Source organism: Argiope bruennichi, chromosome 6 (assembly GCF_947563725.1).
Source record: "Argiope bruennichi chromosome 6, qqArgBrue1.1, whole genome shotgun sequence".
NCBI lineage: Eukaryota > Metazoa > Arthropoda > Arachnida > Araneae > Araneidae > Argiope > Argiope bruennichi.
The window spans coordinates 55,895,646-55,910,366 of record NC_079156.1 but is presented as its reverse complement, the minus strand read 5'-3'; the positions used below and the strand labels follow the sequence as shown (position 1 = coordinate 55,910,366).

Genomic DNA, 14,721 nt, shown 5'->3' with positions numbered 1-14,721 from the left:
GAGAAAACAAAAACTATACGAGTATTCGATAGACCCATTAGTGTTTCCATGGCACAAGAACCAGATGCTGCACCATTATTCCAACCAATGGGAACAAAATTATAAATTTTTAGCAATTTAGAAAAAGACAAGGTGAAATAAAATAAGCAGATCAATAAGCTATTTAAAATCTCATATTGCAGCCAATTTCTGCAAGATGAATATTGCAATGTAAAAATAAAGCCAGGGTGGAGTGGTCAACACAGAACTTTCTCGCGTAATGTCTAATAAAAGTGCTTTCCCAGAGAACGGCTTGCATGACATTGGCTTACAATAGTTACGAAATATTAACCTTTGGCGTGAATGTAACATTTTTACTGAATCTACCATGTCATCCTTGGCGAGTTATTTGGCGATTAATACCTGGCATGCGGTTAATAGTATCCAAAAAGTGTTTTAGGCGCATTCTTCCAAACCGATTGAAAAAAAAAAAAAGGTGACACAGAACTACAATTGTAGTCACAAAATTCCATAACAGATTTGACATATTTAAGTCAATTCGTCTTTGAATTATCGTGTTTATATGTTTCAGAAAGTAGAGACCGACAGACAATCGACCTTTTATTGGATTTGGTTCAAAATTTGATGGGTGCCTCCACTATAGATGTTAAGCCTGTGTACGGAATCTTAACTATCTAGCTCTTTTCATTTTGTAGTTATCGCGTTAAATTATTTTCGGACAGCCGGACTTCCTCTGAACAGATTTTACGCCAAATTTCATAGAAATCTGCAAATCTGGTGTAAAGACCGTATACCGAATTTCAAACATCTAGCTCAAAGCGTTTTTGAGTTATCTTCGTTCACAGACAGACAGGTAGGTGGAAATTTTCTCAAAAATATGTTTTTCGAAATCGGGAGGTCTAAAACGAGGAGATCGTGAAAATATCAAGTTCAAATTTTTTGACGATTACTATATTTTCTCTATACTATGTATTTGAAAAGATAAAAGTGAAAGAGTGACTTTTTAAAAATTTTTTAACATAACGATATACAGAAGCGTCGGTTTAATAACCCTATTCAAGATATAAAAATAAAATCTGTGATGCAACAACTAGAGGAACAACAGGGTAGGGAGACACCGGTGTATTGAATGTCACTTTTGGCGTACGCCCAGCTGACAAAGTATAAGTGAGTTTATGATATTTTTTTAAATGACAAATACGATTAGGAGCCAATTTACACTTAATGATGATCCCACTAGGAAAGCACCTCAGAAATGAGAATGAGAATCTTCCGGTATCGTGGTTGGTTCTCGCCACCCTGGTGGGTACCGAAATGGTAGAGATCTGCTACCTCCTATCGGTGACGGGACGCGCTTCCTGTAGGAAAGGTTGTACCGTGGCCGGTGACGGCTTTTAGGACACAACCATAGTTCCCACCAGTGTTGCTGTAGCGACGGTCCGGTCATTCCTATTTTTCCTGTGTGCTTTCGGGTTAAGGTTACCCTTAATAACAACTTTGATCGAAATAATCAACACGCTAGAGCCACTTATCCTCGCTGTGTCACTGAATAAAACTCTAAATATTTGTAAAGCATGGTTTTGATTTATTGGCATTTATTACCATCAATGAGTAAAAAATTAAAACGCCCATTCTACTATTGATGTTCCCCGAGATCGTTAGCCAGAAGTTGACGTAAAAATCAATTAAGGAATGAAATTAATTTCTTACATTTCTCCAGCTCTTCTGCGTCTGCTCCCTCATCATCCGATTCTGTTCCAGAATCGTGGTCATCATCATTCTGAAAATAAAAAGAAAAAAGTATTAGACGTCAGTATTTTACACAATAAATCATTGCTTTAATGAACGATGACATCTGAGACAGATTTTAGCTCTCAATTAACGGCAAAGGCCGATATAGGTGAGCACATAGTGCCAACTTTAAGTACTCGTTCATTAGATTTAAAATACGAAACGCCTATGCGCTTTATAGTAGACAGAGGTTAAAATGTTAAGAAATTTTTTTTTTGATCATGTGATGATAACGACTTCTTAAAAAAGCCAGGGTGGTTTCAGAGATTCATTATTATAAAGCCTTTACATAAGTTGCGATATAACACTCGATATATATCATGGCAAAGTTGTCTACAATAAGAACGATACCGTAGTTATAAAGATAGGCAAAAGAATAAATAACAGTAAAATCCAATACAAAAATTAATGCCAGTGTTGCCTATGACATAGTAAAACCATGGTTCGATATAGAAATTAACAACTTACATCCGGGCGGTCTTTTATAACACTCTGCAAACAATGTCTGATCGTAGTTGAGTTTTAAACATGCATTAATTATAGTCATTTATAAATTACTTGATATTCTTTTAAAAACAAGAAGAAATGCCTACTTATAAAATCTCAATCAATTTCTGAAATCCGGTAAAGCGAATGTACATATAAACAATAACTACTACGATCAGATTGCCCTCCCCCATAAGATACAAGAAAATGAGACAAATGGATCTAGTCAAGAGATCGGGTCATACAAAAATTGCATGAAACTCAGTATCATTATAACCAAAACCAAGTGTCTGCAATTTCTATGCCATAATTGCCATGAAAACGTTCTCGCATTACTTCAGAAAAAGAATGCTGTCACCTACATTATGAAATATCATGTTCGAATTTATTGAAAAGAAAATGATCAATTAAAATGTTAAAACATTTTCAAAATGTTCATATATACAAGCGAGAGATGAACAAGATAACTAGTGCTCAAATATTTAAAAATATTTATATGGCAAATTTCTGTAAAAAAAAAAAAATGTTGGAAATCGTTAAGTATTAATTAAAAGGCCAGGTACACTCAGAATTTTCTCGTTTTTAGATTTGTTTTAAGCACTAAATGAAATAATAGTTGCAAGTTACATAATAATATTTATCATATATATGCCCTGCAAATATAGCCTTTTACAACTGAACTATGAAAAATTACATTTTTTCAGCAACATACAAGGAAGATTCCATCTCATTATTATAAAGAGTATTGTTGAGTATAAAGAACCGAGAGCAAAAAAATATTTAGAACGGAGGGAATAATGCTTAGCGATCTCTTCCCAGGTTCCGAGATTAATTTTAAGAACTGTAAAGCATTCGGCACAACAAACTTTCTTTATTGTAAAGTTTGAAGCGAGATATTGATACTGTTTGAATATGAATAAACTCACCTTTAGAAAAACTTATGTCCCTTACTTATCATTATATGCATAGTTGCCTGAATGAGCCTTGAATAACGAAATTTCAAATTTTATTGTATTTGCTTACGTATTTTATTGAAATTATCTAAATTCAAAGAATTGTAATTAAAACGAGGGTTAATGACTTTTCCCAACTTTCTTGTATATTGTCACGAAACTGTAAAATTGCTTTCTTGTGTGATAAGTCTTCTGGCAAGGAAGATAGTTTTACAGATACAGAAACTGCTGCTGAATGGACGCCGCGTCAATGATCTCCGGTCTTGGCGATAAATTTGGCGACGACTTCGATGGCAAAAATGAAATTTCTTGAAATTACTGGAATTTTGACGAAATGTCGATTACTAGGGAAGATGCGATATTCTTTTAGAACATTCGATACCCTGACATGGGAGCTATAAATGCAGAGGCTCATGAACAAGAGGTAGTTGAGCTGTATAACAGGAGCAGATGAGTTGAGCTCAAAGGAATATATAAGCGAAGTCTCTTTTGGAGAGTAAATCTCTAACGAGTTCTCTCTGGGCGCTTTGTGCTGTTGACAGTTTTTTTTTTTTTTTTTTTTTTTTAATATTGATTTGTTGCTTATGTACTACTGTTTTGGGTTTAAAGTGTCTTTATCTGTTATTGAACCCATTGAATTTTTTTCGCCATATAGTTCACGAACGATTTTGGAAGAAATTCCGAAACAATATTTACACATGTGTCATGTGCGAATACCAGCATTTTTTAAGTTTCGTATACAGTGAAGAAAATTTAATATGCAATAGACGGACGAGTTCCAAAAATAGCTACAGCTTGGTAGTCAAAATCGCACATAAAATTTAATTTTACCTTTTTAGTTGTGTTTCCGAATTATCAAGTTCTGATAAACACATGAACCGATAAAGGATCCGTGGACGGATTAATTCCAATATCAGTCACAGGTATAAATTTTAGAGCTCAAATCTTATAATCGCCTATCTAGCGGGTAGCGTTTTTGATTTATCACGTTAACACACTGTGGTGAAAAGCTTATAAGCCAGTTAACAGCTACGCTACAGGAGCAATTGCTTTTGTATTGTGGTCATGTTACTGGGCTGCGAACCACAAGGTCCCAGGTTCTATCCTCGCTTGTCCCAATCCGCCACAACACGCACAAATAAATCGGTAAACTCATCCTATAACTTTATAGCATCCAGAACTTTGCTTATTAATCTACTAATCTAAAAACTACAATTTTTTAGGTAAAAAACTGATACTGCTAAATTTCATTCGCCTAGCTCGCTGTATTCGTTATACGAGCTCACAAACAGATATAATTGCTAAAATAATTTGTCCGCAGTCTAGAAGGTTTGAAACATCGAAATTCCCAAAAGATCTCGAAGTCATTATTTTAGCAAATACAATATCAGTAATATCACGCTATCGTAAAAAAGAGACTAAGAGAAGGCTAAATCTTGATGGCATGCACTTCGGTACATATGGACACGAATGGTGTTAAATAATTCTAATTATAATAAGGCGGTAGTGTTCAAAAAGGAAATACTATATATAAAATAAAGCCTTCTCTAATACCAATCAATCGTCGTTGTGTAATAATTAAATCGCAGTAGTGATACGCATAAACTATGATTTGTAAGTAGTACAGCAGAACAAAAGCAACTAACAGCTGCCATAGTGTATCAGAAAGTCAAGTTTATTTATCCGCACAAAGAAAACGTTCTATAGTGAGTAGAATTATACTTTTTTTTTTTCCGTTGTCTCCTGCACCAAAATTAAATATTCTAATGAACGCTGACTTTTTTTTCTTTTTTGAAATCCCCTTTCCCCGTTTTTTAACCTCTAGAACGATCGGTACAGGATATTTCATTAATAACCATTTCGCATATTTAAAGAAATTCCTTTATCATTATATCACTGAAAAAATTATAAAAATCCAGTTAAGTATTTCAAGCACTTACGGGCTTTAACGTATATCTTCAGAATAAGTCCTTCAGAACAATTTTGTACGAATAATTGCAACTACACTAACATTAAACTATTATTTGCTATTTTAAAACGTTTTCAAAACACAGAATGCTGTAGGTGGATTAATTGTAAATGAAAAGTTACTCATTCAAAAAGGAATTCGTCATATTCCATAAACAATTAAAAAAATACAAACAATGAAATCAGAATTGTTGACAGACACACAAACAAGTTATTCAAAGAAAAATCGATAACAAAATTGATTTCACAACTGAAAAAAAAGAATTTTAAACAAAGAATCGAACTTCCACTTTAATTCTAACCAAACTACCAACAAAACAATGGAATACTGTAATTAAAGAACATTTTGAAGGAAAGTAAATGTAAATAACTATTTGGCAAGAGCAGAAACGGAAATAAACCATAGCACTAAACAATACATCGATTTATTTAAATAACTGCAACAAAAACGAAATTGCAGTTTCAGTTCAAAAATTTTAGAATTCTTTTTCTGATATGACGAAAAATAGCAAATCAGAAAGTTTGGAAAATATAAAAACATAACCAACTTCTTCAGAAATAAATAAACAGACTATATTTCAAAACATAACTGTAATCAAAAATTGTCGTAAATTATTCACTTTAAACACGTATTTTAGAAATCGTTTGCATACTTTTACAAAAAAATATTCGTGACTTATATAAACATTTAAAGATGGCTAGCTTTTGATTTCATATTATCGTCTGAAAATAAAATTTGATTTTAATTTCAGATGATTTTCTAAAATAGCGAATGCAATTGAATAGAGAATATACGTTAAAAAATATTTGAAATAGTGTATAAAACCTTTAAAGGCAACTGTTTATCAAAAACAAGAATATTTGAGTGGTATATTCTTGTTAAGGAAAGTACAGAAATTGTCGAAAATGAATAACGCTCCGATAGACCACCCACATTGTGAATCATCAATATGTGGATTTGATTGCAGAAATGATACTTAATACCATTTAGCAATCAGAGACAATATTAAACAAATTTCTATATCGAAAATGATCTAAACTGCATAGAGAAAGATAGCTCGTGTGTTTTGCCTTACGATAATGCATCTTCTCATAACGCTATTATTGATAAATTTTTGACCAAAAAAAATCAACAAATACTTTTCTATTCCTTTTTACCAGTTACATCACCGTGTAATTTTTTTTCTTATTTCCACAGTTAAAACCGTTTCTTCTAATGCCTGTTTAGGCATATCGGTACAATAAAAGAAAATTCGCTATGAACTTGGATGAGGCTCCACAAAAAAGATTTTAAAACATGTTTCCAGAATTGGAAAAATGTTTGCAGAGTATAGTGCATTTGGAGGGCATTACTTTGAAGAAAATGAAACAAACATTGAATCAATAGATTTATATAGTTAATTTTGTGACAACTTTCTAGATATTTTTTAATTACCGTAATATGATGCGTAATTTCTCTTAAGAAATAAATTTGATAACGACTAATATTCCTTTTCGATATGTTCTACGAATATGATATCTATGAAGCATACAAAGGCAATTTAAATCAACAAGAAGTTAAATATCTGGGTTCAGCTTATCTTAACAAAACACCGAGGCAAGAATTATTATATATTTCATTTTAAATACCAAATAAAGTTTTTGATAATAGGGAGACATTATTTTCTATCACAGAAGAAAAACTTTTCTAAATTTGTCTGTATATCACGAATAGTTAAAATATCGAAATCGTCATCAAATAAGCAAACTCGAAACTTTGTTGAGTTCCAAATTTTTACCACGATTTTTCTTGAGGGGAAAAAAAAAAAAAAAAAAAATCCGACATTTAACTAATATTTCTGTGCGCATGCAAACGCGGAAACTTAAAAAAACGCTAAAAAGGTGAAATTTGGTGTGTGACCCTTACATTTCCAAATAACAATCTTCATCAACTTCCGTCCCAGATCTGTCAATGAAAAATAAAAATTCTTCAAATCCTGCAAAATATTCTTCACTAGATAACGAAATTAAACAAAAAGCGGTATATTTATAAAAATTTTACATTACATTTTTAAAAAAGCCAAAACAATCTAAATAAAAATAAAAACAGATAACATACTGTAATCAACTCATTTTAAAAGGGTCATTTTTTATTCCTATAAAAATAAAAATAAAGCAAATATCACTATCGTGACGAAGGGGGAAGATTTCTTGTTGTTGGATTACAGCTGAAATTTTGTAATTGTATCTTTTTCCTACACAGCACGGATAAAAGCCGATAAAACTTGTTCAAGGAATTTAATTTTTAAAATCAAAATACACGAAAATTTATGCAGCGAAATACTGTTTACAAGATTTCATCTTGAAGGAAAAAATATTTCTTTTTTTTTTATACAATTGAGGCACATCCAGGTAGGATTCAATTTTTTTTTTTTTTAACCCTTCATCGTCATCTGACATGCCGATTGTTTGCGAATATTAAATATATGGAAAGTTTTATGAACTGAACTAAGTCCAATGAATATTTTTGCATTACTATTTTGACAAACAAAATGATACCGAAAAAAAATTTTTTTTTCAATGTAGTTTTAGTCCATTTCGTCTTTAAAGAGAGGTGGAATGACTTCAATTTTTCAACATCGTTTAAATTAAAAGCAGGAAATTAGTCTTATATTAATTCATCAAATGTGAATATTTCCAAAATCAATATATATCGCATAAGTCCCCCTCCCCCTAAGTAGGGACGGAGAAGTAGCGACTAGGCCAGAAAAGTGACAAACTTCAGATCAGGATAAAACGAGGGAAAACGACGTATATATGAAGCTTTGGATCTCTAATGTCGTATAAACGAGGTTCTTTATCATTAAGATTATTACGAATGAATCGAGCCTTTGATTAGCTGATATATAAATGAGGACAAAAGAGGCTTTACTATATATATAATTTTGATAGAGCAAACAATTTCATTTTCCCTCAGAAAACTAAGAATGTTTCGACGACAAAACGAGAGTTTTTACGAACCGTTTTCAGGAACCAATTAATCAGCAGACTAAATAAATTCAAATGAAGATGCTCTAGTTCACTGGAATTATAGTGCCACAACTCAACAATGGGGCTTACGATTAACAGAAATTTTAGAATTTAGCAACCCAAAAGAAGGGGAAGGGCACTGTTTCGTTGGTATGCATTACATCCATTTTATGCACAGAACACAAAAAAAATATTATGAAAAAAAAGAAAGAAAGGTTACAAGTAAGAACAATAAGGAGATAGTATTAACACGTCAGTTACAAATAATAACAAGGAGATAGTATTAACACGTCAGTTACAAATAAGAACAATAAGAAGATAGTATTAACACGTCAGTCAACTTCGCATAACAGATTCAATAATAATCATGATTAATAATCATATGAGTTTAATGATAATTTGTAATACATCGTCAAACAACAAAAAAAGCGTATGTCCTATTCTAAAAGCGTAAAATCATTTGCCGTGTAAAGTGAAGATATGCTAGATATTAAAATTAAATTAAAATTTGTGCTATTTTATAACATATCGAGTAGAGTTCTAAACTTTTAAAAAAAAAATCAGTCCTTCATAAAAAAAAAAAAAAAAATGATTCCTTCATTTGTTTCTATTAGCCTGGAAATGCATACCAGTAAGATTTTAAAGGTAAACGAAATTTTTTTTTAAATCCAGAATATTATGAATAAGAATAATTAATTAATTCCACCTTCACCCTTCCTTCGTTCGTTCTTAGTACGAATTGTTCTGGGTAATCCGCTACTATACAAGAAAATCGAATTTTTAAACAATTATAAAACTCGGGAAGTCTAAATCATTAATTTTATTCCAACTAGATTTTTTTTAAAAATCGTTGATTATTATTTTTAGAGGATGAAATAATCGTTTGCATTAGAAAATGGAACTCTTAAAATCAGGCTTTTCACGCAATACGTTTCCTAGAGAAAAAAGCAGAACTGCAATGCTCCGAAAATGAACTCTTCGGAAACCTGACCAGATGTCATTCTCCAACCAGTTTTGCTGCGCGTGTCCTCCCTTTCTCCGAATCGGGAGTACCTACCGGTGCCAGAAAAGTCTAGGTCAAGGTCATCGATCCTCCGCTGCAGCCTTATCGAAAAGGAGAGCGATGCTTTACATTTCAATGCTGCTTCCCTGTTCTTGATGAAGCCGATTTCTGTTTTTATGGCTTTAATATCTATTTTCTGTAAATTATTTCTAGACTGGGATGGAACAATAATAGCTGCTAATTAATTATTCCGATGCTAATTGTAAGCGACCTTGATTAAACCTAACTCGAATTTATTAGCAATAAGGAAGTTCTAATTTATGTATATTTTTTCTAAAAGAATGCAATTAAAAATAATGGGAATTGTATTATCTGAACGATGTTTTATAGCATTTTGCCGTGTACTGATTTCATAGTATAAAGATTCAATAATAAAAACGTATATAAAATTACGTTGTTTCATAACGTAATATCTATAGGGCAACTAGTTTTCGGAGTACGATAAACTTTATATGAACAAATTAGTTCTTAACGTGTCTTTGTCTTGAACATTTCTGTCAGGTGTTTTTTTTTTTTTTTTCAGATTCATTTTCTAATATGTTTAAAATTATCACTGCATAGCAAATGTGAATTAAGTTTAATGTTTTCAGTTACTTGAAATTTAATTTTTCCGTAAAAAGATACGAAAAAGCAACTCTTTTTACAAGTATTTCTACCAAATGTAATACAAAATTCAATTAATAAACATGGTAATCATTTTCCCAAAGTTAAACATCACGCGACTTCAAACGAAACACAACGACAGAGACGGCTCCATATATACTACATTCTTAAAATTAAATATAAACATTACAACCTAATGAAATTTTATAAATACGGATACAGAACCGATACCAATAGCTGAATGCAACTGTTTGTGCCAATGACCATATGATTTGATTCAGATCAATAAAATTGAACCAGAGAGGGAAAAGGTAAATTGATGATAGCCAAGACAAAATATATATATATATCAGTTATTAGATCTAACATTATTATCAAAGGATGCAAGATTTTATACAAAAATATCATTCAACTAGCCGTTAACGAAACTTGATATTTTGTGGATTAATGCATATAAACCTGTTTAGATCTCGTGTATTATTTGATTCATGCAGCATTTCTAAATATATAAATGTCTAAACAAATACAATATAAAAGAAAAAAAGTATACGTTCAAGATAAAAGCGCGTGAATTCAAAATAGTTCTGGCAACACAGCATTGATACCGGCAAACGATTTACAATTTTCAAAGAATTATTCTAAATTTCGAATTCTAAAATATATGTATCCATTTAATAACTTAAAGGTTCGATAAGTGAATAAATATTCAGCGTTGTAACGAAGAAGTTTTACTTTAACCCTAGTGGGGGGAAAAAATCAACAAAATAAAATGTTTACGTTTTATATGAATTTCAACGAGCAATTGTTACAAAAACGTCTCCCATCAAATGTTAAACGAGAAAGTCTATTAAATTACATTAAGTCTTCTGATAGATGATTGGCTTATCATTTTGACAAGAGAAAGACTATTGCCAGACCAGCTCAACCAGCTATTACGTTGAATCTGAACAATCTTAAAACCAGATGGGCAAGTTTTAAAAATGCAAGCTGGTTCCACATCTAATATATTAACGAAACAATGGCTATTTTAATATGCATCCTTATCAAGGTCGTAGCTTTAATCATACCTTTTTTTCATATAATTCGAAAGGTCTTATGTGTGACATGAATTTCAGATAAAAACTAAAATACATGCATATGAGAGAAATATTTCATTATAATTGGTGCTTTAAATTATTTTTCTTCTTTTGACAAAGTACCAAATAGTGGCATACACAGTTAATTAATTTGCATAAAGTGGTACAAAAATAGTACAATTTAGATTCAGTTTATAATTGATATTGTCTTTGAAAAAGCAAGCAATATACTACTTTACAGCGGTATATTAATTTTAAAAAAGCAATAAGAACTAATACGAATGATTAACGATATCAAAAGTACCACAATAAGCATATAGGTGAATTAATCAAAATATAAATAGAAACTAAGGAAAATTTAATTATGTGTTTTATTTTTAAATTCGTGGAAGGAAATTGAAATTTACTGCTAGCTTCAGTACGTAAATATGACGAAATCATGTAATTTGCGAGTATGCGATTGTGTAATTCAATTACCTTGTACATCACAAGCAAAAGAAATTAACTGTACGGTCCGATTTCAAACAAGGCAAGGAATATCTTACAATGTTTTAGGCCGAGAGCCAAATAATACAATCGGAGACAGCATTGCGCCGCGTCAAGGTCAAAATTTTGAGCGCATTCTTTTTTTGTTACATTAACGATTGATTCCTATTCCTTTCCTGGTGACGAGTTCTTTGTTTATTCCTTCATTTTATAGTATGAGTATTAAAAAAACTTTTTCAGTTTAGTTTTTTACTTTTATTGTAATATTGTGCAACTACAGTAGAGAGGAGGGGGAATTCAACGAGCTTATAAGCAAAATAAAATTAATCTCGATATTCTATAAAATACAGATCTTAACTAATAAAAATCTGAATATTATAGAATGTTGAGATATTTATAGAAAAATCATGTTTATATATCATATAATCTACACTCATAATATTACGGTCATTTATTCTAAAACGTTTGCGTCAACTATTCTTATTAAATACAAATTTCTACCTTCTGACAAATAAAACTATAATATGTTTTTAAAACTTTTTTTAAAAAATACATCAAAAATAATACAGGGCAACTAACAATAATGTGATAAAATGTATTGTGAACATTTCAAGGATTCTATATTTACAGCACTAAAATTTAATAGATAGTATATAATTGTAATAATTAGTAAATTTATAAAACATTATCTTAAAATTGGTTATAATTTTAAATTATAAGTTCTACGAAACAATGATTAATTGCAGATTAACTTCATCAAAATATGTAAATGGTTTACAAATAAAATGAAATTGCCATAACAATATTACCTAATAGAACTGGTTATAAGCATATTTCAAGGAAATAAATATTTAAATTTTTGAAAGAAAAAAAGAATATATCAATAATGATTTTACTTATTAACTAAACACATTAATATATCAATTGCTTACAATGATAGTACCTTGCAAGATTTGTTAAAGCATTGAACATTTCTCAAATTAAATATTTTATACAATTTAATATAAATTAAAAGTATAACAAATGTTAAAATAAATAATTGCAACATCAAAAATTTAAAAAAATTAAATGCATTTGAAGCAACTTTTGATGCAAGCACATAAAAAAACTTCCCTGGCAGAACGAAAAATGTCTATTCAACTAACAAAATTATATTATATACACACATATATATATTTAAATAGGTTAAATTAGGTTTGTCAGTTTTCATATCTTAATTTTAATCAATTTTTAAATGTAGAGATATTTAAAACCAAAGGCTGCAGCTTTTAAGAACTAAGGTGTCACTAAAATAAAGCATTTAATAAAAGTATTATATTAGAACATAATACCAACGCTGACTAAATTCGGTCATTCTACATATCTGAAAATATTAATGTAGTATCATCTCTGAAACTTCTGCATTAAAGGATTAAATTTTAAAAAAAATATTAAATTAAGAAAACAATACTAATGACTTATTATAATCGTAAAAGATGTAGCCATACGATAGGTTTGTTATAAGGAAACCAGCATATCAGACATAAAATAAAAGTGTTTATTTTTTGAAATCAAACATGATGGGAAGAAATGAAATGAAATGTAGCAGACACTAATTCTTCCTACTTATTGAAGTTTAACAATCTAGATGAATTAAATTATGAAGATTAGTTATTACTTCCAACTAAACTGCCTTACAATATTTTTCAACTTTTTAATCATTAATAAAACAGAAAATATACAATAAAATTTTTAATCATAAAATATCTTATAAGATCAGAAAAAGATTAAATACGGAAATGATTTGAGATATACTAATGAACTAAACTTTCAAAAGTTTCTTAAAAGCATAAAACATGAAAAAAGATTAATATCACAAATCTTTTAGGTTTATTATTTTAATCAATAAATAATAAAAGAATTTCTAAGACAGCACAAGTTTGGAACAATCATAGAATTTTTAAGTTTAAGAGCAAATATAGCTAAGAATCGACACTTTGAATACTACAGCTAAATTTTAAATTTTCTGTATGACACAAATTAACATAATGAATACAACAATATTCAAGGTAATTCAAAATATAATTTTTAAAAAAAACTTTCGACTTAGATAAACATTTAAAAACTAACAGCTCTTGAGAAGTCATGTTTATGCTTAAACATTTTAATAAACACGACAATAATAATAAATACAAATAAGAAGAATCTCATTTCATTTCTTCATATATTCCCATATCAGTAAATGCAATGATAAGCAGAGTTAATAATTTATACTTTTAAATCATTCAAACACTAACCAGGAATCATAATCATAAAATTCAATTACTTAATATTTTTTAATCAAACATGGAACTCTAGCAAATCTTTTAAATAATAATTTTTTTGTAAATAGTACTTTGCATTACATGCAATGATAAAAATATGCATAAAATAATTTTAAAGAAAACAAGTGATTAACAATCATAAAATGAAAGAAAATAATTCAAGCTTTTTGTAATAAAATACAATTTAAGCATAAAAATACCTATTGGATATAGAAACTAAAGGTATAAATAAAAAGCATTAAAGGAAAATAAAATAAACATTAAAATCATCTCATATAATTAAAGAAATAATGCAATATAAAAACTCAATTTTCAATGATAATTTCACATAATGGCAAAATAGAAATTATAAGTGTAGTGTCAAAAAAAAGATGACTAAACTATAAGAATTTTATGCAATAATAAAACAATTTTAACTCAATCAGCATTTACCACATATAAATAAGTTTAAACAATACATCTTCTGAATTAATGCAACAAAATACATTATACAAACATGAAAGCAATTTATAAATACTTTACTATGAACATAATAAAGCAAATTAATTCGAATAGTATTTATAATCAATTTTAATAGCAAGATTAGTACTAAATTATTCATCTATAATAAGTAATTTTGAAATATTCTAAAGTGTAACTTATAGTGAAAATATAGGAATAAGTCAATGAAATGATAATTCGGAAGCAAATATTACACAGATATAAAAATCATTAAAAATTATTCCATTCTACCAGTTTGCTATTACTGGATATTTAAATGTTTATCATTATCTATCTAGCAAGGAAAATCAATTAACAAAGTTAAGAAATGCATTGGCATTAAAAAGGATTTAATATTATTTATCAGCACTATAAAATGTTTAAAATTATCTTTCAGTACAAAGTTGTGAAATAAATCACAATGTACAAGGATTAAAAAAAATCAGATCCACTTCATAAAATTTTCATTATAAAAATTAAAGATTCTTACATTTTGCAAACAA

General features: G+C 29.4%; 1 protein-coding gene across 3 annotated transcripts in view; it reads right to left on the bottom strand.

Moving 5' to 3' along the window:
• The window catches only part of LOC129971488 (uncharacterized), an 89,890-nt gene that overhangs the window by 73,507 nt on the left and 1,662 nt on the right, over positions 1-14,721 (bottom strand). For all 3 annotated transcript variants that reach the window (XM_056085306.1, XM_056085308.1, XM_056085307.1), the window contains exon 2: positions 1,711-1,780. In XM_056085306.1, the coding sequence (XP_055941281.1) occupies positions 1,711-1,780 (70 nt within the window). The remainder of the gene's footprint in view (positions 1-1,710; positions 1,781-14,721) is intronic.